The sequence below is a fragment of the Choloepus didactylus genome, chromosome 22 (assembly GCF_015220235.1).
Source record: "Choloepus didactylus isolate mChoDid1 chromosome 22, mChoDid1.pri, whole genome shotgun sequence".
Taxonomy (NCBI): domain Eukaryota; kingdom Metazoa; phylum Chordata; class Mammalia; order Pilosa; family Megalonychidae; genus Choloepus; species Choloepus didactylus.
Window position 1 is genome coordinate 42531213 of NC_051328.1, and position 23996 is coordinate 42555208.

The 23996-nt window shown below is 53.3% G+C and overlaps 1 protein-coding gene across 4 annotated transcripts in view; it reads right to left on the minus strand.

Annotated features, from left to right (window-relative positions):
- Window positions 1-5738: 5738 nt before the first annotated feature.
- Window positions 5739-23996, minus strand: part of KLHDC4 (kelch domain containing 4) — a 117181-nt gene continuing 98923 nt past the window's right edge. For all 4 annotated transcript variants that reach the window (XM_037816429.1, XM_037816428.1, XM_037816426.1 and 1 more), the window contains 5 exons: window positions 11777-11852; window positions 9195-9403; window positions 7375-7777; window positions 6448-6546; window positions 5739-6011 (listed from right to left, as the gene is read on the minus strand). In XM_037816429.1, the coding sequence (XP_037672357.1) occupies window positions 5965-6011; window positions 6448-6546; window positions 7375-7777; window positions 9195-9403; window positions 11777-11852 (834 nt within the window). In that variant the 3' untranslated portion in view covers window positions 5739-5964. The remainder of the gene's footprint in view (window positions 6012-6447; window positions 6547-7374; window positions 7778-9194; window positions 9404-11776; window positions 11853-23996) is intronic.

The following is a 23996-nucleotide window of genomic DNA, read 5'->3' on the forward strand; positions in this document are numbered from 1 at the left end:
GTGAACTAAAGAAATACATGGCGTGTCTCAAAGGTATGAAAACGTAAGGTAAAGCCCAAAACGTGGGGCACAAACCTCGAGGACCCGGCAAGCGTGGGGTGGCCTGCACCTATGGGAGGCTCTGGAGGGAAGGCCTCACCCGTGTGGCTCGTGGAGGGCGGAGCTGACAGGAATCGCCCAGCCAGGCCAGGGCGTCGGTGCTTTAGGGGCAGGTGAAAATCCCCAAGGGCCACCGCAGCTATTGCTTGGAGGATGGTTAAACATTCCCCAGAACTTTAGCCCGGCCAGTTTCAGTTTCTGCACGAAACCCCCAAGGCGAAGTGCTGAGATACAAATGGGGCAGAACAGGCTTGGTTCCAGCTTGTTCGGAAGCCCTGGGTGAGCAGGCGGTCCACGGCCGAGAACCAAAGCACGGCTCTGGACGTGCGTCGGGGCGTTCCCGGGGCCCAGGATGGCAGAGGGCGGCGAGGTGGGCTGTGGCAGCCAATCTCGCCCACTACCTCAGTGCTGGCCTCACCGGCCCACACAACACCCCCTGCCAGGCCCACCATGTAACAGAAAGGTGGTGTATGTCAGACAAAAACGTCACTGTACTTTCTGTACACACACCCTCATCACACATAGTCCTCCCAGTCCCACTGCACCAGGCCACTGCCGGCAGCAGCTGTGACACAGAGACAGGCCTCTCTGGCCAGAAGACGCCTCTCCCTGTGGGTGTCTGCCCTTTGGCCGCTGCCCACGCCTGCCAGAAAGGCACCAGCAAGCCCGTCGGGTCCCAGGTACCGCCCATCCTAGTTCTTCCAGCTGGATGACACCAGAGCACCCGACCCCGTGTCCATCCCTGTGCGGTAACATCACGTACGCAACTAAAGTGTCTTCCCCTCTAAGACACACCCAGATGATTTCAAATGGGCAGGTATCTTACCCAGCCCGCTCATCTTCAATAGCGACTCTCCCGTACCAGACTGAGTCTGTAAAAAGGCAGGACGGTGGTCAAAGAGGTCAGTCGCCCAGCAGGTTCTTCCAGAGACTGGGAAGAGGCAGGTGTGGGGGCGCAGGGGGAGAAGAGCTGGGCCCTGCAGGGGCTGCGCCTGAGGGCAGAAGCGTCCCTTGAAGCTCCTGGGCCCCCCGTGTGCCAACACAGCCCCTGCTGACCCTACACCTCCTCGGAAGGGGCACCTGCCCTGTCCAGCACCGTCACTGCCACAATCAGAACAGCTTTGAGCTGTACCTTCACCCCCCAGGCGGTGGCCGGGGTGCCCTCCCCAGGGCCATGCGGTGGCGCCCCTTGCTCGCCCAGCAGGGCTCCCCTCGGAAGGTCTTGGCTGCAGGCGCGGCCCACGGAAAGTGGCACCTCTCGTGCCTGCTGGTGCACCACGACAGCTGGTCTACAGGTTCCCTGCCACTCGCCGAGCTAATCCTCATTCTATAGCTGGACTTCGCTTATTTGCACCATTCACCCATTTCCAAAGAAACACCACCCGATGTAGCCTGATGGAAATAAACAAAACTCCAATATGCACACTCATGGTTCAGGTGAGGGCCACGTGAGCACCTGCCCTTACTCTAGACATGAAACCACTAACTCTGACGTCGATGCCTTTTTGTGAATTCTAACGTAAAATAGTCTTAATCTGCATTTTACTTTTTAAAAAAAATTTTTTTCCTGGTGCATGCTAATACGGTGCAATTACTTTGTGCATTGATGAAAAGGGAATGTTTAATATATTCTGATTTTTTTTATTGATGATCAAGTAGCTGAAAGAGTTACCTCGGCCTTTTTGTTTGTTTAGCTTGGTTACTTACAAAATGAAAATAAAATAATTTTCGTTAATGAATGTAACTGTTTCAATCATACCATTACTAGATACTTCATTATTGGCGTGTAAGGGACACTGTCGAGATTCAACCACATTTTTGCTCCCTTTAGTAATAAAAGCTTCATTTGAAACTTTGCAGAATTTGGATCATCTCATTATAAATCCAGTTTTGTTGTGTTTTTTTACTGGAAGTTCCTTCTATTGCCAAAACTACAAGATGGATAAATGCAAATTCCTTTTTCGGGCACTGAGCTTATGCTACCCGACAGCATCTCTGCACCTCGTGGAGAGGCTTGTTAATGTCCGAGCAGGAAAAGCCGGGTGGCACCAACCTCCAGGGGCCCCCCACCTCCCCCCGTGCTGGCATTCTCTACACAATTCCGTGGTCTCACTCGCCCATCACGGGGTAAAGGAACCCCCACCCCAGGCCTCACCTGCCTTACCTGGAACTTGCCAGGGGGGCTGAGTCCTGTCCAGCACCGCAGGCCCCGGCTGTGGGATCTGCATACCGCTGTCAACTAACAGAGGACACGGGGAATTGGGTGTACACTGCCCTGGAGACCTCGCAGTACAGGATTTTAAAAACTGGTTTCAACGTCGTAACTTCGTTTTCATGGGGTCCTACCCAGTGTCTTTCTTTTCAACTCAAGTCACTCCTTCCATCCCTGCCCCGCCCTGCCTGCCTAAGTCCCCCGCCCCACCTCCCTCAGGGAGAAACTCACCCACCCCTGCCTCTGGAGGGAGGCCCCTCACCTGAGTCCACAGCCAGCCCCCTCCCTGCTCCTGGCTCTGCTCCCACTCTTCCAACTGGCCCCCAATCCAACGGTCACACCAGCCGCGGCTCTCAGGCACCTGCTGGCCTGCACCCGGTGGGAGGGTCCGGGGGCTGCTGCCCAGTGGCGGGTCCCCGCGTCTGCAGCAGCTGCCATGCCAGTCAACACCTCGGCTGCCTCGGGACACCCCCTCAGATGCTGGTGGGGAGCGGGCTCAGCCTCAATTAGAGTGGCACTGCTGGAGTATTTTTTTGAAGTAGAAATGTTGACTGTAATCTGTAATCATTACACAATTAACCCATCTGGGCTGATAAAAGGCGGCTTGGTCCCTGACAGCCGTGGCTGACACACGCAGCTTCGCTTCCTGATTTATGACGCCCGGGAAGCAGCACTGACTGGGATGCCCCCGCGAGGTGTGTGAGGATTCGGGCCACCCCTTTCCTAAGGGACAGCGGTGTCCCCGACACAGTCTTCTGACAAAAGCTTCCACGCTTGTCACCTTGTCCCCTCCGCAGGAGGCCTGAGTGGTGTTCCGAGTGGGAGCCCTGTCCTACGTGCACTCTGTCTCTTGCCAGCCGGGGCCTCACTCTCTGGCGCAGGCTTCCGGGGGGCTCGCCCATCAGCGAGGTCACCCTTCACCAATTGCAACTCAGGCCCCTTCTTCTAGCACTTGGTCTCTCAATCCTTCTCCAGTTGTCCCTTAGCCACTGACTTCTGCTCATATCAATTCAGTAAAAAGTCTGAAACTGAATTGCAATAACCACCATCATCACATCCAAAAAAGGGAAAAATCTTTGAATGATGAAGACTTCGCCACGGAACTGGTGGTTCCCTTGATTTTGTGCAACTCAGCCCAACTCCCTGAAGTCAGCGTCTCTGGACAAGCCCCTAGGATCCACCGTCCCCCATGTGGCCTGCGTGGCCAGCTCCACAACTGCGGGAGGCAGAGGTAGACACGGGGCCGGAGCCTCCCCTTCTCTCCCCTTACTGCAGTCTGGGGACGTGTTGAGGGTGTGCATGTGCCCGTGTGCAGTCACAGATATGCGTGGTGGAGGGGGGCAGCTCACAGCACCAAGGAGAGAGGGCAGAGCCCATCAAATGGGTTGGAGATGAGGGCTGGGCTCACCAGAGCCGGGAAGCGGGCCAGAACTGGTGTCACTGCCCGGAGCCCCTCCCAGACGCGAAGGCAGCATTTCCCAGCGGTTCTGGCTTCGGCAACACCCGGGCATGTTAACTTCCAACTGGCCACTCGTTGCTACGGTGACAGCCCAGCATCCCAGCTATGCAGTGCAGCAGCCCCAGAAGCACCCGGTGCTTTCCGCGCTGATGGCCCCAGCTCCGTCCCCACCTGTCCCCGGCTGCTGTACATTTGAGGTTTGCCTTTGTGGTGTTTTCATCACAGCAGGGACAGCAGAGGCAGCTTCTTTCCAGAATCCTCCGTCCTGCTTTTCACGCAAACTGCACCTTCAGCAATAGCCCTCAGGCCATGGTAGCAAAATACAGAGACTTGTTCGTGCAAGAAGTTCCTTCTTTCGGTTTCATTTTATCTCTTTCAGCTTAGTTGATTCCAAAATTTCTTCTTCCTTCCAATCTCACCTGGCGACCAGCTCCTCTGAAAAAAACATCGTCTCTGATGAGACAGGCACCCGTTAGCAGACAAGCTCTGGGTCACTTCCTCCTCCGGAAGCAGCAGCACGAGAAAGCAGCGGCTGCACACTCTGGCACGTGGCCCGAGGTCAGAGGTGCCCTCCTGCGCTTGCCTTCGCCGACTTCCTAGCCCTGCCCAGAACCCCCACCCAGACTGAGCCTGGGCATCTTAGAAGACACGGCCTGCCCCGGCCCTCAGGGCAAGGAGCCACAAACACAGACGCTGGAGTCGCCGTGCCCACTCCCCAAATTCCCATCGCACTCAGTCTGTGTGCTCGCCATCGGGGGGCTAAAGCTGCCGGTCCCCCGACCTCCGACCCAGCACTGCGTTTGGGAGAGCCACCAGGAGGATGACGCAGCAGGCAAGTATCCCCTTTGAGGGGCACACCATGACAGCCACCACGAGGGTCCCCTGTCCAAGCAGCTTTCGAGCGCCCCGGTTCCCCTCCCAGGTGAGGGAGAGGGAAGTGCAGCGTGCGGGGCCTTGGGCTGTGCTGGTCCCCTTGGCCTTGCCGATGCCCGGGCTCTGCCTGCGGACGCTGGGGGTCTGCCTGCTGCCTTGGAGCAGGAGGGTGGGGGTCCCTGGGAGGCGACCCCGAGGAGCCTGCACGTCAGGACGCCCAGCCCCTGGGTCCTGGGGGAGAGCTTGGCTCCAGGTGCCCTCCTGGTGAGTGCAGGCGGCTTCTGGGGACACTCAGCGCCTCGGCCCTAAAGAGGGGCTCACTCTTCTCTTGGCCAAGGTTTGCTTTCCTATTTAACTTCAAGGTAATGAACACAGCCCCAAAACTGAAAACCAGGCATTCCCCCATTCTCACTGATTGTGAGGATCAAGGAAGAGGAAGTGCCCAACTTGGACACCAATTATGTGAATGGAAACTGGCCTCGGGTCCCTCACCTCGGGGCAGTCCCCAGCCACCGCGAGATCACGCACACAGCCATCCACAGCAAGCGGAGCTGGGCCCCACGCCGTGTGAGGACACGGGGCTGGCTCTGTCCCTCTCTAAGTGACAACCCGAACCCCTGCGAGGAAAGGAACAGAGACGAGTCCACTGTCCCTGCCGTAAGGACACTCTGGAACAAACAGAGTCCCGAGGAGCTGGGCAAGCACCCGAAGGGCACGGTCAAGTGGGGGGGCAGGGAGAGCAGACTGTTCCCACCAAAGGGCTCTAATTTAGAGTGAACGAAGAAAGGGTTTACACAAACTGGTCTGCTGTTGCCAATTTTCACAAAGCAGAGAAGAGACACTCCCCAATCGATGTACGGTTAAACAGAACTTTTCTGTGAAAACTCCTTGTTTTGTAGAAACTGTGCCCCACAAAGCCTAACATATTCCAGTTTTTCTAGACCAGGGAAGTCCTTCCTGCAGGTTCGTATCCTTGGGGTCTCAGCCGCCTGTGGGGTGATCTCACCCGGGGCCCGCCCCACAAGGAGACTGGACTCTGCGCACTGGAGCTCCTGCCGTGACCTGGGGCTGCACACACACAACCACCTTTGCGGCCACCTTGTTACAAATCCAATTTATTTCAGTTACACCCAGAAAGCCAAAGGAAATCAGCCACACTTTCTCAACTTAATTACTTTTGTCTCCACGTAGCATCTGAAACTGAATTGTCAAAAAAAGTTCTCGCCGTGGCGTGGGCTGCTCTCAGCACCGTCCTCCCCTTCACACCCAGCCCCGCGCTGTCCCGGACGAGTTGCGCTGTGGGCAGCTCCATGCGTGTCAGCTACTCAGCAAGCTGCTCACCAGGCTCTGCCGGCGAGGGCTGCTCCTCTTTTGACAGGAGCGCAGCGGGGGAAAGAAAGAGAAATGCCTTCAGTCCAGGAAGACGCTGCGGAAGGCAGGGCAGGGGGCACATGACCTAATGGGGAGCCCAGTTTACAGTGATGGTGGCCAGAGACGCATCGTGATGGTAGCACTGCAAGCAGCCAGCAGCCCAGTGCGCTAGTCATAAATATATCTTAAAAAAAAGTAAGCTGGCCTAGAGAGCACACAGTCAAGTTTTAACACAAATTTAACTAAACCATAGTCTCTTGTGTGCAATACGAGTTGGCTGTGGGGAGAGGAGCATCGCACGGGCTCTGAGGTGGGGCGGGCGTGCTAGTGCTGGACGTGCCAGGCCAGGGGCCCCAGTCCCCCATCCCCCCTCCAGCCCGGCCTGGCAGGCATCCCCTTGGCAGCACCAGCACCCCCGCACATCGCCCCTCACCTGTGTCCTCCTCGTCCTCCTCGGAGTCCTCCTCGTCCCCTTCCTCCACCTCATTGCTGTCATCTTCCGAGTCTGTCTCCTCCAGCCAGTCCTGGGTTTCTTTAAAAGCAAGAACGAGCACACGTGGGTTTCCAGTGAAGCCCGGGAACCCCAGGGGAAGACTGCAAACGCCACTGCTGCCCGTGGGGGCTCCATCTCCCCCCACAAAGACATACCACGGGCGCCAGCTCCCCCAACCCCAGAGCACAGGGGGACCCTCGAAGCAAACAGCTCATGTTTTCCCAAATTTTGAAGCCGAGAGGCGGGACGGAAGGTACTGAGACTGGCGGAAACACAGCCCCAGCCTGCCCACTTAGAAGGAGCGGCACTCTGAGATTTTCTGCTTCTGCTCAGAACTTTACTAGTTACTGTCGTTATATTAAGCAATTTCCCCTTGTGCGGATGTGCACTGCCTTCCCGGAACACGGGCTTTGCTTCTCTTTACTCTCTCGTCTTAAAAGGAGCAGTTACTTGCATCATAGTGGTCTGCTTCTTTCACAAAATGGTAAAATGTGAAAGGAAGGACTAAAGGAAAAAGATGCACTTTTAGATCAGAGCATAAACTAGGCCCAAAGGTTTGAAATCAGAAGGTCCCTGAGATGCGAGAGAAATGGGCTCCTGGTCTGGTTCTTGCACACGAGTGGGCTCTGGCGGCCTGAGGAGGACACTCCTGTTGGATCCACGTGCAGTGACCCCCACCCCCACCCCGCCCAGGAAGGCTCCCCCGGGCCCGTCACCGCCCCGCCAGGCCACTCCACAGTCAGGGCCTATGCCCATCCTCCCTAGACCCTCCACCCCCACCTGACTACAGAGGCAGGGAGGCGAGGGTCCTCTGCATGGGCAGACGCGGTCAAGGGGTGACCCCGCCTGGAGCCCCAGCCCGCTTACTCGGGTCCATCTCCATCAGGGCCTTCCACGCCTCCATCTTGTGCAGGTCGAGGCAGTAGAAGTCGCTGAGGGTGAACTGGCGGTCGCCAGCCTCGAACATGCCGCCGTACAGGTAGAGCACCCCGTGCTTCACGGCCAGCAGGGCGTTGGAGCGGGGGCTCGGCTCCACCACGGGCCCACCAGCCTCCGCAGAGCCGCCCTCATCTTGGCAGTGCGCCCCTTCCATGGGGCTGGGCGCCGCGAGCACTTGTCTGATGGTGACCACGGTCCCATCCTCCGTGACCACCTCCTTGACCACCTCCAGGGGCTGCTGGGTGCTGGTGTCCTCACGGTGCTGCTGGCCACCTGCCTCGGGCTCCTCCTCCTTGCCTCGCCGGCACTTCCTCTTCTCGGACCTTGGTCCCTGTTGGCAGAAGGAAAAAGCAGGGCGAGGCTGAAGGGCAGGGCCTGCTCTCTAGGCATACGGAGGGCCGGGCCCACACGGCAAGTGTGTGCTCTCGAGGGCCTGGAGCTCTGGGCCAGCCGCATCGCCAGTCACGGGACCAGAGGGCCACAGCCGCTGCAGTGTCCACAGCAGAGCCATGGGACCAGGGCGGAAGGATGGGCCACTGCCGGCTGCCTGGGGCCTCACTCTGCCACCCCCTCCTCACAGAGCCAAGACCAAGTCACTGAGTGCTGAACGCAGGCCACTACTGGGAAACATCACTCCATCACTAAGAGGCTGGGAAGGGCACACCAGAAACCAGAAGCAAAGCACTGGGCCTTGAAAGGCTTGTCTTGGGAAACTCAAACGAACCCCCAAGGGCCGACTCACAGCAGTTTGGAAAATTAAGACACGTCACAGGAACTTGTGCCATTGGCCTGGCAGCAGCGACACACTCAACAGCCACAGCTCCCGAGAAACGCCCTGCCGGGACGCGTGGCCTTCCTGATCAGAAAGCTGACAGCAGCGAGCTCCTCCGTTTGCCTTCTGTAGGCAGAGGCCCTCCCACTTTCTGCACATTGTCAGCCTCTCCAGCATGCTCCCTGGCAGTGTCATGGGGAGACTCTGCAGGTCCTGCCCCCTCTTCATGTTCTCAGAGTGCTGGTCTCAAGATCATACTGCCCAGCTATTCCCAAGTTTTCCGACCCCACCATCTCCAGGCCACCACCACCACCTGAAGCCAGATCTGAAGCCCAGGCCTCTACAAGCCGAGCTGCGTCTCCGACACTGAGCAATTGTGAACGTCAAAGAACACTCTCTGGGTCCTCGATGAACGGCTGCACAAATCCACCTGCTGGAGTTTGCCTCTCTCTGAGAGAAGCCATAAAACAGAATCCTCCGCAGCCTTTGTTTGGTGTCATTTCTTAAAAGTAAAAACCTAGAGAGGACAGTGAATCTGGAAAGAGGCCCTACTGTGTTATCAATTTGCAGCCCACCCAGGGAGCTTACTGCAGGGGGTCTCGCCTGGGCTGCCTCCGAGGCTGGCCAGCCTGAGCACTACCCAAACCCCACGGCCTGCTGGGGGACTCTGCCCCGGGGCCACCCTGTGCCGTGCTGCCTGCTTTGGCTGGTCCTGGGCAGCAGGGCGGGTCACGTGGAACCTTGGCTCTTCTGACAATGACAGTAAATGGGGACAGGAAACTAGAGAGCAGTTCAAGTTTATGTCAGCACCTCGAACAAACCCTCACCACACTAGACACAGAGGGACTGACGGGGAAGCTGTCGGAAGGAAGCATCCGGCCCGCAGCAGGACAGGCCAGAGAATGCCCCGGCAGGACGGCTTGCCCAGGGCACGCGGCGCCCATGGCCGAGGGGCTCTGTGCGGACACACCCGCACCTTCAGCTGTCCTGCAAACCAGCGGCTCTTGGTGGCGTCGTAGAAGTGCAGGTCGTTGAAGAAGTCGCCCTCCAGGCTCTCCTCATCCTCCTCGTCACAAACGCCCCCGAAGAGCAGCACCTGGTGGCCAGGGGCCACGGCCACAGAAAAGCCCGTGCGGGGTGGGGGCCTGGCCCCAGAGGGGTTCACGCGTGTCCACGAGCACCTGCCTGCGGGAGGAAAACCAGGAGACAGGGTGAGGCGGGGAGCACAGGGAGCCGCTTGGGGCAGGAGCACCAACCCCTCTCGCTCTGCTCCCTCCGAAGATGGACAAACAGCTCAGCGCACCCTCCAACAGCTGATCCTGCCCCTCAAAGTTCAGGCTGCCTTCAGGTAACTTCCCCACCCATGCACCCTCCAAACACCTCGACCTGAGGGCAAGTTCAGCTGTTGTTAGAGGAGGGGGGATGAGCTGGGAGAGGCCTGACGGCAGCGTGTCCTTAAAACAGGTGCCACCGAGGGCCAGGCGGTCTCAGAGCAGGAGCAGCTTCTACACAGAAGGGCAGGGGTGGCTCCGTCTCCCCCTTGTCCCTCTGATGCCTGCAGCTGCATGAGCTGACCAGTCCTGCTGCTGGCGACATCTCTGCTATGGATTTCTTTCTTGGCAAGAGCCAATTTCCACCACTTCTAGAAAAAAGAACTAAATTTTCCACCCATGAACTTTAAAAGAATCACAACAGAAGCAGCAGATGGCCAGAGTCTCCCAGGGGCCACCCAAGGCCCAGATGACCCCACCCCGGGGGCCTCCCATTCACCAGCAGCACAGCGCAGCCACAACTCCGGGCTTCACCCCATAAGTGAGCCATGGGATGGACTCACCACAACCAGCACTGTATGTTTTTAAGGAAACAGAAAAGGACAGAACATCAGAGGGCCCTGCACACAGTCAGGCACAGTACACTGTTTCCACACACAGTGTGTCTCGGCTCACAGGGTGCCAGGTACTTCATACCATGGGCATGGCGAGCCAGGGCCGTGGGGGCCGAGCCCCGCTTTCCACTGTGCTTTCCGCTGTGCGCTTGCTCACGCATATCCTGGGCAAGCTCCTCCATGCTCACTCCCACCTGAGGACAGGGGGGTGTCCCCAGCAGCCAGCCCTGTCACCCCGGCCGGGGCTCCCCAAGAGGCCCTGAAGAACTCTGGAGTGGGACCAGGAGCTGCGGGCAGTGAGAGCCAACCAGTGAGGGGAGCGACTGGACCCACGAACAGAACTGGCAGCAGCCCCCAAGCCCCTAGCTGCCGGCCCAGGCCTCTGTCCCCAAGACATGGCAGCTGGGCCATGAGAATCTATCACTCCCTTCTACATATATGTTTTGAAAGGGAGGTTTATGTTTTTTTTTTAAATGAACACTGGGGATTTCAACCCCATAATAAGTATTGCAGAATCTACATCCTAATATTATTCACAGTTCTTGAGAAAGAACAAATAAAAGTTTTTAAAAAAGTAAGTGACTCAAAAGCAGCCTCTCCCTCCCTCTCCAACCCCCCTCTGCTACGTGCCTGCAGGGCTCCCCCAATTTCAGATGATCCTTGAGAAAGAGTGAAAAGAGGCCACTGAGCATCCATCTCTAGGGCTTCCGGCACGACCCCACGCAGCCGGGTGACAGGGAGGGGCCGGCAGGGAGCCCAGGCAGGTGCTTCCAGGAGGGTGGTCCCAGCTGCTCCTTTAAAAATCCCAGGGAAACAAGTATTGTTGCCCCATTTTTAGGAAGCAAGCAAATTTTGGATGAAAACTTTTAGAAATCTGAATGCTCGGAAGGGTTCTGAACTCAATAAATCAAGTCCTTTGAGGACACGCGTTTCGCTCCCAACTGCACAAAGCGCGTGGCTGTTTCCAGAGCCTGCCAGGACCGGCCACCCCTCTGCCCTCCCCTCCCCATTCCCCGACAGTGGCAGGCCCGTCATCCCCAGGGCCCTGACAAACTCCCAACAAGTTTCTGAAATGCATTTTTTGAGAGAACTGCAAAAGTCACCCTTCCATTAAAAAGCCACTTGGTGGCCCCAGGCTGGCCTGTCCCTGCCACGCTGTCCCCGCCCCAGGCACAGCAGCTGGCCGGCTGCATTCGAAGAACACGCTCGCCTGCAACCGCCGTCTGCCTTCCGCACTCGGGAGCCTGTGTTTGGCTTTCACCTGTTGGTGGGACTCCTACTGCCCATGCATGCCGCAGCGGGAACCACTCCCTCCGTCCCAGCGGCTCTCCAGAAAGGCGTTTCAAGCACTGGCATCACCTGCATCTAAGTCAGCTTGCCCAGAACATTCACGCGGGCAGGGTGACGCTCACCCAGCCGTTTCTGCATCCACGGTTCACTTATAAAGAGCATCCTGCGCACCATATACGACGGCATCTTGATATTGTCTAGGGGGTGGGGGCTGCTGCTCTGGGGTGCAGAGAGAGCCCCCGGCTCCCGGCACAGGGCTCCTGGGCTTTCTGCCAGGGAGGGAAGATGTGCTTTCATTTCTCGGCCCATGGGTGGGAAACAAAGGCCCAGCCTCTCACCACCGCAGCAGGTGGCCCACTGTCCGCTCCGCCCAGTGCGCGCACCTGCTTTGTCCTCCTCGCACCTGAGCTGGAACATGTCCGCATGCAGGATGCCTCTGTCCACGTCCTTCTTGACTCTCTGCAAAAGGAAAGGGGGTCAGGGCTGCCCTGGGCACTGGGCACTTAGCCCCCCAGCTGTGGCTCTCGCTTCTTAGGGAAGTGACTCAGGAGCCTTTCCTCGGATGCCAGCCTCAAAGAACACCTGAAACACTGGAGCTGTGCCTTCAGTCCGTCCGGTTCTGACCTCACCTTCATGGATATAATAAAAAAACTGTGGTTTGATTTAACTAAGAATGAAGAAATTAAAAAGAAAAAAAAAAGTCCACCAACCCGATGGCCCCAGGCTCCTGAGAAGCCCTGGCCCTCAGAGCTGCCTGCGGCCTCCACAGGGACCCGGCTCTGGGCCAAGGGGCTCCCCTGGTGCCACACAGGGGCCTCTTCATCCCCGAGACCCACCCTCCACCTCAGACCCTGCCGGCTGTCGGAGTTCCCGCCACCTTCCCAACACATGGGATGAAGGCTGCCGGGCAGGAATCAGGTAGCGCTTTGCCCAGGAGCGTTGTCACAAGATGAGCTCACTTTCCTGAGATTCTGAAACAAGGCCCAGGGCCGTGAGCCTTCGTTGTCGTCGCCACAGACCAGCTTTACAAAACCCAGCCAGCTGCATGCTCTATTTTTTGAGGCAAACATCCCACAACTCTCACATCACACCTTTCTTAGACCAAACATGTCTAGAAAGCTGCCCTGAGAAATGACCCTTGGATGAAGAGGTCTCTGTAAATTTTAATTTCTTCTTGTAGTTTTCTGTGCCTTAAATTCCTTTTCTGGTCTTAATAAACTTAAAATTATTTTAGAATAGTTTTACAGAAAAGTTGCAAAGATGGAACACAGCTCCCATATACCCACACCCAGCTCCCCCTTTAAAGTCTTACATTAATTAGTGTGGTACATTTGTCACAGTTCATGAAGCAGTGAGGACACACTGTTGCTAACTGAACTCCACTCTTCACTCAGATCTCCTCAGTTTCCCCTAATGTCCTTTCCCGGTCCCACGACCCCATCTAGGACCCCACGTTACAATGAGTTGCCACGTCTCCTTCGGCTCCTCTTCGCTGGGACAGTTTCTCGGCCTCTTCTTGACCGTCTGGGGGAGTGCTGGGCACATGTTTTGTAGGACACCCCTCAGCTGGGATTTCTCTGCTGTTTTTCCTCACGCCTGGGCTGGGGTTATGGGTTTGGGGAGGAAAAGAGAAGGAACGCGCCCTTCTCATCCCATGCCATCAAGGACCCGCACCGTGGTCACTGCTGACGTTGACCTTGGCCTCCTGGCTGAAGTCACGGCTGCCGGTTTTCTCTCTTTCCACACTGTGCTCTTTGGAAGGAAGTCACCAAGTGAAGCCGACACCTAAGGCTGGGGGTGGAGTACCTGCACACATTACTTGGGAGTCTTCTGTGTGGCAGATTTGTCTCTTCTTCCTGAGGTACGTAGTAATTCAATCATTTATTTATGTCAGTATGGACTCAGGGAAATTTTATATTTTGGATTACAATCCAATACCACTTGATTTTCTTGCTCAAATGGTTCCAGTTTTGGCTAACGGGAGCTCTTTAACTTGGCTGCTGGGTCTGTCTGATACCCCACCCCTGTACTTCCTTTGCTGAGCACCCCCTTGGTGTCTGGCACTACGGGATGCTCCGGGTTCTGCACACTTCCTGCCCACTCCCGGGCACAGCCATGCTCAGGGTCCTGGCTCCCACTGGACAGTGGTGGTTAGGGACCAGGACCTGGGTGCCGGGTGTGCTCGGAGCTCCTGGGGCGTCACTGCTCCCAGGCCCCTCAGCTGACAGAGCAAGTACAGGGAATTCTTTCTCTTTCAAACAAGAGCATATATCCTACCCCCCACCATATACAAAAATCAACTCAAAATGGATCAAACACCGAAATATTCAGGCTAGAATTATCAAACTCTTCAGGACCTTGTGTTAGGCAATGGTTTCTCAGACTTTACACCCAAAGCACCAGCATCAAAAGAAAAAATGGATAAATGAAACCTTTACCAAAATTAAAAACTTCTGTGCCTCAAAGGACTTTATCATGAGAGTAAAACAACAACCTACACAATGGAAGAAAATACCTGGAAACCACAAATCTGATGAAGGTTTAATATTCAGAATATTTAAAGAAATCCTTCAGCTTAACAACAAAAAGAAAAACATCCCAATTTAAAAATGGGCAAAGGACTTGAACAGACATCTGTCCTAAGAAGATATTAAAATGGACAGATGGCACTTGAAAACATGCTCATCATTAGCCATCCGGGAAATGCAAATCAAAACAACAATAAAATACCATTTCATACCCATTAAAACGGCTGCCATTTAAAAAATGAAAAATTAAATATGTTAGAGAGGATGTGGAGAAATAGGAACACTCACTCATTGCTGGCGACAATGTAAAATGGTGCAGCACTGTGGAAGAGTTTGGTGCTTTCTCAGAAAGCTCAGTTTAGAACGATCCCGTGCCCCAGCAAGCCCACTACTAGGTATATGCCCCAAAGAATTGAAAGCAGAGGCTCAAACAGATATTTGCACACCAATGTTCACCGCAGCATTATTCACAACTGCCAAAAGATGGAAGCAACCCAAGCGTCCACCAACTGACGAATGGAGAAACAAAATGTGGTATGTGCACACAGTGGAATACTATTCAGTCGTAAAGAAGGATAAGTCCTGATACACGCGACAACATGGATGAACCCTGAAAACATCATATGGGGTGAAATAAGCCACACACAAAGGGACAAATATTCTATGAGCTCACTGATTTGAAACAATCAGAATAAGAGAACTCATGGGGGTCAGAATCTAGAATATATGTTACCAGGGTGGGGCTCGGGAATAGGACGTTAAGGCTCACAAAGGGCAGGGTTCCTATTTGGAACGATGGAAATGTTTTGGTAATGGATGGTGGTGAGGGTAGCACAATATTGTGAACACAATTAACATCCCTGAAATATGTATCTGAATATGATTAAAAGGGAAAGTGTTAGATTATATATCGTGACAGACTAAATATTAAAAAAAAAAATCAATGGAGCTACAGTACACAGTAAACCCTAAGTTAAACCATGGGCTTCAATTATTAGCACAATTACAAAAATGTGCTATCATCAATTGTAACATGATCTACGCCAATGCAAGGTGCTGGGGGTAGGGCGATGTATGCGAATCGTGTATTTTATGCCTGATTGTTCTGTAAACCCACAATTTCTCTAATAAAAAAACATGAGTATGCACTGTGCTTACTGTAAGGGAAAATGAAGGTGCTACTTCCCTTTGGGAAAACCATACAAAATCAATTTAATTGTCAATGCATACTTCAGCTTTCCATTCGGGCCTGAATATCCTAAAACCAGGAGGGCTGATCTATATTCAACATCTAGTCATGGGAAGCAGTCTGAATCTTACGGAAATAAAAGCGGGGATGGGTGGAGGTGTATGTGTCCCCTTTTGTTTTCTTTTTTTTAAATATTTGCACAATTTAAATGATGCAATTTGTGCTCCGCATATTACAGACTATCATTACGACTGGATCTCTTCACCATTCCAGCAGGTTAACACAAAGGAAATGGTTATCATTTCCACACCTTCCCAACAGAAAGGCTCAGAATTACTGGGAACTGCACCCACCCCAGAAGGCCTCACCGGTGAAGGGTTACTGAAGGAACGCAAGGATGCCTTCCTCGGCCACTAGAAACTCGGTGACAGCTCAGCTGCAGCAAATCGTCCTTCCACCACCCCCGAGGTCTCACTGCACCTGCCACCATCGGCTCTTCTGTCTGTTTTTCCTTCTTGGAACCAGAGGGTAAGGGGAGGGCCCTGGATGCTATGAACTGAAATCTTCTGCTCAGGACCTGGGCAGCAGGCTGTCAGCTCAGTCCTGGAGGACACTCCACTCCACAGGCCGTGACCCCAGCTGCAGTGCCCACTGCCCCTCAGAGCACAAGCCACGTTTCCAACTGGAGCTGACCAGTTACCAGGCCCCCCCCACCCCAACAGCTTTCTGACTCCTTTTGTAGCACAGTTCTTTCTCTCGAAATGCTGGGCCATCCCCCAAAATCCAATTCACTTGTCTTTAAAGGGAGTAACAGAAAGTGCCCTTTGTGATTCTTTGTTAGCTGCACCACAAATTCATTCTTTCAATGCAGATCTGCTAAGTTTAAGTGCACGCAGCTAGTCTTTTCACAGGAATGGATTCAACCGTATTAGAAGAGAAAACAATTTGCGCGAATTTTTGGAAATGTTAAAACTTCCATGTAGAGGGTATGACACTAGGAGAAGGGTATCTGCTTTAAGTCTGGCCCATTCCCTCAGAGGCTCAGGAGAGCGGACGTCAACGCCAGCTGATAGCAACTCAGACAGTCACTCTATAGAAAGAATCTACTCCTCTAGTTACAAATTTTGATCTAGTACAGTACTAACCCAGAGACACCTGAGAGAGAGATAAGTGCTATAAGGCTATTTTAAAAACAAAATTGCCTCTGAAATTGTCTGCGGAGCCTGGAGAGAGCCAGACCCCCCGACCTTATGGGTCAGGTGAGCTCCGGCCAGGCCAGAAGCTCCGCTCTCAGCCTGCGGGCGAGTTCTGAGGACACGGGCCCTCGAGCCGCCAGCTTCAGTGCACTCAGGCCACACCATGGACGGACAGGGACTCATTCCAGCACAAGGAGAGCAGAAGGGCCCGTGTGGGCACCGGAGGGCTGCACGCCTCCGACACGGCCCCCGAGCAGCACGGCCTGTTCCTGGGAGGGGCGGCAGGAGCGCCTCATGCGTTGGCAAGAATTTTACCATAAGCTCAGACCCTGCCCTGCAGCAGACCCTGCCCTCAGACACCCCCTGCGGAATGCAGAAGTGCCTCTCCAGGTAACACACAGGCCTCCCCAAGTCAGTGTCAGCACCCCAGGACCTTCCTAAGCTCAGCCCCAAAGAGGTGGTCCATAGAAAGCAGCCACAACCACCCGGCCAAGAGTCAAAACAAAATGAAAAAGGCTGGAAGGGAGCAACCCACCAAGGAACTGCTTTCCAAGGGCCCATTAAACCGGCCTCAGCCAACACATCAAAACCAGAGACTGCATAAAAACAGAGAAGGCTCAGCACTGGCTGATTGTTCCTTCCGGTCACTTCTAAGTGAACTGTACTGGGTGTGAGTGGAAGAGGGGTTCAGGAGACAGAGCTCCGAGACCACAGCAATCTCTGCATCCCCGACCACGTGCCCGCCTGCCTGCCTGCGGTCGAGGGACTCCTCTCCCAAAGCAAGTGACGCGAGGTGAGAACGGGGGTCTGATGCCCTTCACACAGGGGCGGCAGGCATGCGGGTGTGTGTGTCTCTGTGAACTTTTTAAAGGACAGGACACTCAACACTTGCATGAAGATCTAGGTGTGAAAGAGACCCGGGCCTCATGGTCCCTGACCCTTGGCTGACCAAGCCTGTATCCATGGAAACAGACCCCTGGAGGGTCACCCGAGTGCCACCCCCCCAGCCCGCCACCCAGACGCCACTTCTCAGGCCACAGCCCTGCATCTTCTCCAGGGCCTGGTTCTCATGCCCCTTGTCTCCTTCAGGAGAACCTCCCGAGCCCCCTTAGGAAGCCTGGCTCCCCCTCCTCCGGAACCTCCTGGACAACTGACAACCCACTCTCGTGGGCAAGCAAACCAATGCGAGCACAAGCACCTCCGCTAAGATGCCAGTCGGAGTCAGCGACAGGAAGGACTGGGGCAGGCACAGTCTGCAGCTCCCATCGCTCTAGAGCAGGGCACACGTGAAGGGTCTACACGGCTGGCAGAAGGATGCCTGAAGCCCTGGAAAGTCATCCGACATGTTCGTGGAACCCGAGCACAGGCTCCGGGGCATCAGACAAGAGGAAGCAGCCAGGTGAGCAGTCAGGTCTGAGGCTGGCTCCAGGCGCCTAGCGATCACTGTGAATTACAACATGAAACAACCTCCTGAAGCCTCCCCATCTGGAATCTTATCTCTCTTCACCTAAACCAGCTTTACTTGGCAAGGCACATGGTCAAGGTCAAAATATAAAATGCAGTCCTGCCCCCGGGGGACCAAGACCCCCAGGAGGAATAAGATGACTCCAATAGGGCGGATGATGATGTGGAGCACAAGGAAGGGGGTCCCCACTTTACATAAGAACTGGGAAGCCTTCCCTATAAAGCACTTCGAGCAGAGACCCAGAGAAAGCGGGGGCGAGAGCCACCAGCAGAGATCCTAGGAGTGGGGGAATGTTCAGCGAGAACCAGGAAGCCGGTGAGGAGGGGTAGAATGTGCTGGATGCAGGGTGGACCAGGAGGCAGAGGGTGGGAGGAGCTGGGACCTGGAGGTCACCCAGGCCTTGAGGAGAGTTCTGCACTGCCGAGGGAGGTGACAGCCCATCGGGAGGTGCGAACACAGGAGTGATGCGACTTGACCTACTCTGAGAAGCGCACGCGGGCTGCCACACTGAGAGGCGATCGTGAGGGCTAAAGACAGAAGTGGGGCCAGTGAGGGGGTGGCAGGTGACCAGCCAGTGGCCGTGGACGTAGGGGGAGGACAGGGCTGCTGTGAAGTGCCGGGAGCAGCTGCTGATAGACATGCGTCAGAGTGTCCAGGACACTGGTGCTGGCAGGGGCTGTGAAGAGCCAGGGCGGGCACACGTCCAGCGCTCATCCCCATGCGTCTGCCTCTCGGAGAAACATGAGTTAGGGGCAACAGCACAGGGCAGTGAGGCAGGAGCTGTCGGTCTGAGGAAACAGGAAAGAAGGCCGGATGGGCAGCCAGCTAGAGAGGCTAAGCCCGAGACGCGTGCTCGTGGACCGAGCGTACACCCACTGCCATGCGGACGCCTTCTGCAGCCCGGCTCCACCACACAGCTGCAGCTACAGACCAGGCAAAGGGCTGGACATAACCAAGGTTTGGGACTGACCAACAGAGCACAAAGGACAGACGGGGTGATGGTGACGATGAGGAAGCCGGAGCAAGGAAGCCTGTGCCTCCTGTCCAAAGCGCCAGGAACTTTAAAGAAACTCCAGGAAGGTGCATTCGGCCACCCACTTCAACTGCTTGTGTTTAACATTCCATAACATTCACAACTCAAATCTTTCATCAGTTCTGGTAAATCCCCACAAATCCAAAACAGACTAGCTTTTCACCACAACGGAAACGCCGCAGGCGTGAGGTAAGGGGCCTCTGAATGAGGTGGGTTCGGATCCGAAGCTGAAGAACAGCCGTGTGGCTGGCTGCAGTGCGGTCCACGCCCTCAGCTCAGCGAGGTGCACTCACCTGTCCCCGTCCTCCAGAACCACCTGCCAGGAGCAAGCCCGAGAGCCGGGACATTCCATGGAGCTCCCAGCCACGCTAGCCGCTGCCCAGTGCCCTCCCAGCGGTCACCACGTCTGGACAGGGCTTACCAGCGCCAACCCCCCGGCAGGTCACAACACCAGAAAGTGAGCTGATCTTCTCTTTCCAGAACAAAGGTTGACCTAGAAAAATGTAAGAGGATGTCCCATCTCAGGTCAACACCCTTCATTCCCACAAGTCCAGGATCTAGCTGGGGGGGACAGGGTGCAGGGGAGAGGACACGGAGACCAACGGTGCAGGAGGGCCCGCAGGCCACCTGGGGACATTGAAGCCACGGTGCATTCACTGGTCACAGTCACAAGAATGCTCCAAAATGCTCCGGAACAGAGAGCTCTCCTCCCTGACTCCACGCCAGGCCCTGCTCATTTATTCAGAGAAAGAACATCATGTCGTCTTCTGGTGCCATATGCTGGGAGTGGTGCTTCTTCATGGAACTTTCAAAAATAATAAGAATTGAAACCATGATCCTGTAGTTACCATCTTCATTGTAACTATTTTAAGCAATTGAAAAAACCTGTTTAATACTGCCCACAAATATTTCTTCCCTTCTTCTAGCCTGGAGCCAAGGAAAACTGCTCTCGAAGTCCCCGGGTGAAAGACCACCAGCAGAAGCTCTCGGCCTGGAGAGCAAGAGGGGCTCGGCACTGCAGAGGACCCGCGGCCGCTCTGCAGGGCGGGCGGGAGCAGGCCTGGCATGGACAATGCCTGAAATTCCCTGGGAGGCCCCCAAGGAACAACAACCAGCGTGCCCAGCCTCCTGTTCCAGGCAGCCTCCCAGTCCCAGTCACCCCGACTGCCTAGAATGGAGCCACCCCTCTCAAGCCCCCTGTGGGGCAGGCCCTGTGGGCACACTGTGTGCAGGACAAACGCGCCCACTCACAGTTCCTCAACTCACCTCCTTCCAACCTCTCTCTAACCCTGAGCCCTGCACAGGGGACAGGGGTTAAGTATCTCACAGACTTGTAATTGGAGTTCAGAAAAGGAGAGGAAGAAAAAAATCAGAGAAAAAAAAAAAAAGGCTGAAAATTACCCAAATTTGGTAGGTGAAAGATAAATTTTGAGATTCAAGAAGTTCACTGAATGCCACGTCTTGTGACTAAGAAGGAATCCACAGCCAGGCATGTCACAAACTGCTGGAAACAGAGATATTCAGAAAGTCTTGCCAGCAGCCAGGGACAAATGACATGTTACACAGAGAGGAAAAACAATTCCCGTTTAGGAATACACGGGTCAGAGGCAGGAAGGACTAATCACAAAGGTGCTGAACCAAAGAAGAGAGAACTGCAGACCCAGAATCACACATCAGTGAAAATATCCTTTAAGAATAATGAAAATAAGGACGAAAGAAAACTAAGACAGTTCCTCATGAGTCCTGCACTTCAGGAGAGGGAAAAGGGAATGATACAAGAGAGGAAATCGGATTCTCAGTGAGGAATGAAGAGTGCAGAGGGGTAAATACCTGGGTGTGCTGGTTTGGAACGGTGGTGTACCCCAGAGAAGGCCCTGTTCTTTTAGTCCACTCTCATGGGTGCAGACCTGCTGGGGGTGGGACCTTCTGATTAGGTTATCTCAGTCTGAGATGTGACCCAGCCCATTCAGGATGGGTCTTAAGCCTTTTACTGGAGTCCTTTGTAAGAGACTCAGAGAGAAACACTCAGAGAAGTCTGGAGGAAGCTTGGAGAGAGAAAAGCCCTGGAGATGCTGAGAGAGGACCCACAGAAGCAAAGAGAGGAGGCCACTGGGACTAGGAGCTGAAAACAACAAAACCCAGGAGCTTAGGCCCAGCAGACGCCGCCACGTTCCTTCCCAGGTGACAGAGGAGCGCCGGATGCCGCAGCCTTTCTTCAGAGCCCAGGAATCATCTTGCTGATGCATTAATTTGGACATTTCCATGGTCTTAGAACTGTAAAGTGTAAGTTAACAAATCCCCAGTGTAAAAGCCAGCCCCTTTCTGGTATGTTGCATTCTGGCAGCTTAGCAAACTGAAACACTGGATAAATATGAGTTTTTTTCCCCTTTCGTTATTTCTTTAAATACATATGATATTGTGTTATATAAATAGCATATCACAATTTAAAAATTGGAAAAAAGGCATGAAGGTCCAACCACATTGCCGTGTGGGATTTATAACGTATGTGGATGCAATTCTCACAGAAGCTACCTGTGAAGGACGGCCAGTGGGTGAGCAGCAAGGTTCCTACGTTACCCGGCAGTTACTATATCATAGCACTGAGACACAGTCCTCTGAAGAGTTAAGGATGCATACTGAAATCCTAGATCACTTAAAAAAAATAAACAAAAACCAATGCCAAGAGGTACAGCTAAAAAACAAAAAGAAAAATGGAACCTGAAAAAATATTCAAAATATCCAAAAGAAGAAAGGCAAAGAAGAACCAAGGAACAGATAACAGAGGGGGAAACAAAAAGCAAATAATAAAACAATAGACTCAATCCAATCATATGGATGAGAGAGAATGTTAATGTCTTAACTCTTCAGTTAAAAGGCAGTTGTCAGGCTGGACAGAAGAGCAAGGCTCAACCATGCTTCCTACGAGAGGTACATTTTAAATACAGAAACATAGCATGAAAGTAAATGGATAAAAAACAATAAACCATGCAATAAAGTGGCTGGAGTGGCTGTATTAGCAGATAAACAGACTTCAAGACAAAGAGCATGACCAAGGAGAAAGGAAAAAAGGGCTAATTTCATTAGGAGACAAATACATGGCTCCAAGAAACTGAGCTGCAAAAAACAAGCAGCAAAAATTGACAGAATTGTGGGAGAAGCAGACAACACCAAAATCACAGCTGGAGATCTGAGTTCCCCTCTTCCTAAAAGGAAAAAACAACCCAAGTAAAAGAGCAGGAACTAACTTGGCAGGTGAACTCACTGCCCTTCCCCCTACGTGGGACCTGACTCCCAGGGGTGTAAATCTCCCTGGCAACGCAGGATATGACTCCCGGGGATGAATCTGGAACCAGCACCATGGGATTGAGAACATCTTGACCAAAAGGGGGATGTGAAATGAAATGAAATAAAGCTTCAGTGGCTGAGAGATTTCAAATGGAGTTGAGAGGTCACTATGGTGGACATTCTTACGCACTATACAGATAATACTTTTTAGGTTTTAACGTATTAGAATAGCTAGAAGTAAATACCCGAAACTACCGAACTCCAACCCAGTAGCCTTGACTCTTGAAGACAATTGTATCACAATGAAGCTCACAAGGGGTGACAGTGTGATTGTGAAAGCTCTGTGGATCCCACTCCCTTTATCCAATGGATGAAGGATGAATAGAAAAATGGGGACAAAAACTAAATGAAAAATAGGGTGGGATGGGGGGGATGGTTTAGGTGTTCTTTTTTATTTTTATTTTTTATTCTTATTCTTTCTGGTATAAGGAAAATGTTCAAAAATAGATAGGGGTGATGAATGATGGCACTCTGAACAGTTGACTGTACACCATGGATGACTGTATGGTATGTGAATATATCTCAATAAAACTGAAAACAAAGCAAAACAAAACAAACAAACAAAAAACAAACTACAATGCTCCAAACTATAAACAGCTCAACTATAGAACAATGGGGAGACAGTTGAATATAACACAATTCATTCCAAAAAACAAAAAACAACAGCAGTAACCCAGATGGGCAGCGCTGTCGGCTACCCCAGTGAAGCGGTCCTGACAGGACACTGTGCCACCAAGGGCGGGGCACAGCCTCCTCTCCAGGGCATGGGGGCTGGGTCATAAAACAATATAGATGCACTTAAAAGGACTGAATTTGCCAAGGGGATGTTCCCTAGCCGCAATGGAAGTAAATTAGATGTCACTAGCAAAAAAAGGTCTAGGAAAATCTCAAATGCTTGAAAATGAAACAACACTCTTAACTAAGTCATAGTTTAAAGAAAAAACCACAAGGGAAGTCAAAAAGTAATTTGAGTTGATTGATAAAATCTGTGGCATGCAACTAAAGCAGCTTTTATTAAAGAGAAATAACTACATTCAAGAAGATCTAAAATTAGTTCAACTTAAGTGAGAAAGAGCAAAGTGAAACAGGGAAAACAACAGGGAAGGTTATCAAGAAATCTAATATATGGTGGGGAAGAAATCAAACAGCATTTGCCTCTGGACAGGGTGGGGTGGGGCTGAGTGGGAAAGGGGGCAAGAAAACTAGGGCTTTGGAGCACACTGTGCATGCATTTGTCAAAACCTGTAGGTCTGTATTTAAAATGGGTGCATTTCACCATTTGTACATTTTATAATAAAAAACTTAAACATGAAACGATGACAATAAGCGTGCTCTAGTATTTTAGGGGGAAGTACCTCAGAAAAGACACCTGACAGGTGGGTGGGGCATAGACCTAAGAACAGATAGCTTCTCACTGTGCTTGTTGGTCGCCTAACAGCAGAAATGCTCCCCAAGGTCAATGCTGGGCCAATGTGAGGCCATGGGGAAAATAAAGAACCACTGGACTTGACAAGAAAGTCTGAATAACTAAGTGAATGGTAGGGGAGGCGGGGCAAGATGGCGGACTGGTGAGCTGTATGTTTTAGTTACTCCTCCAGGAAAGTAGGTAGAAAGCCAGGAACTGCGTGGACTGGACACCACAGAGCAATCTGACTTTGGGCATACTTCATACAACACTCATGAAAACGTGGAACTGCTGAGATCAGCGAAATCTGTAAGTTTTTGCGGCCAGGGGTGCCGCGCCCCTCCCTGCCAGGCTCAGTCCCGTGGGAGGAGGGGCTGTCAGCTCCGGGAAGGAGAAGGGAGAACTGCAGTGGCAGCCCTTATCAGAAACTCATTCTACTGAT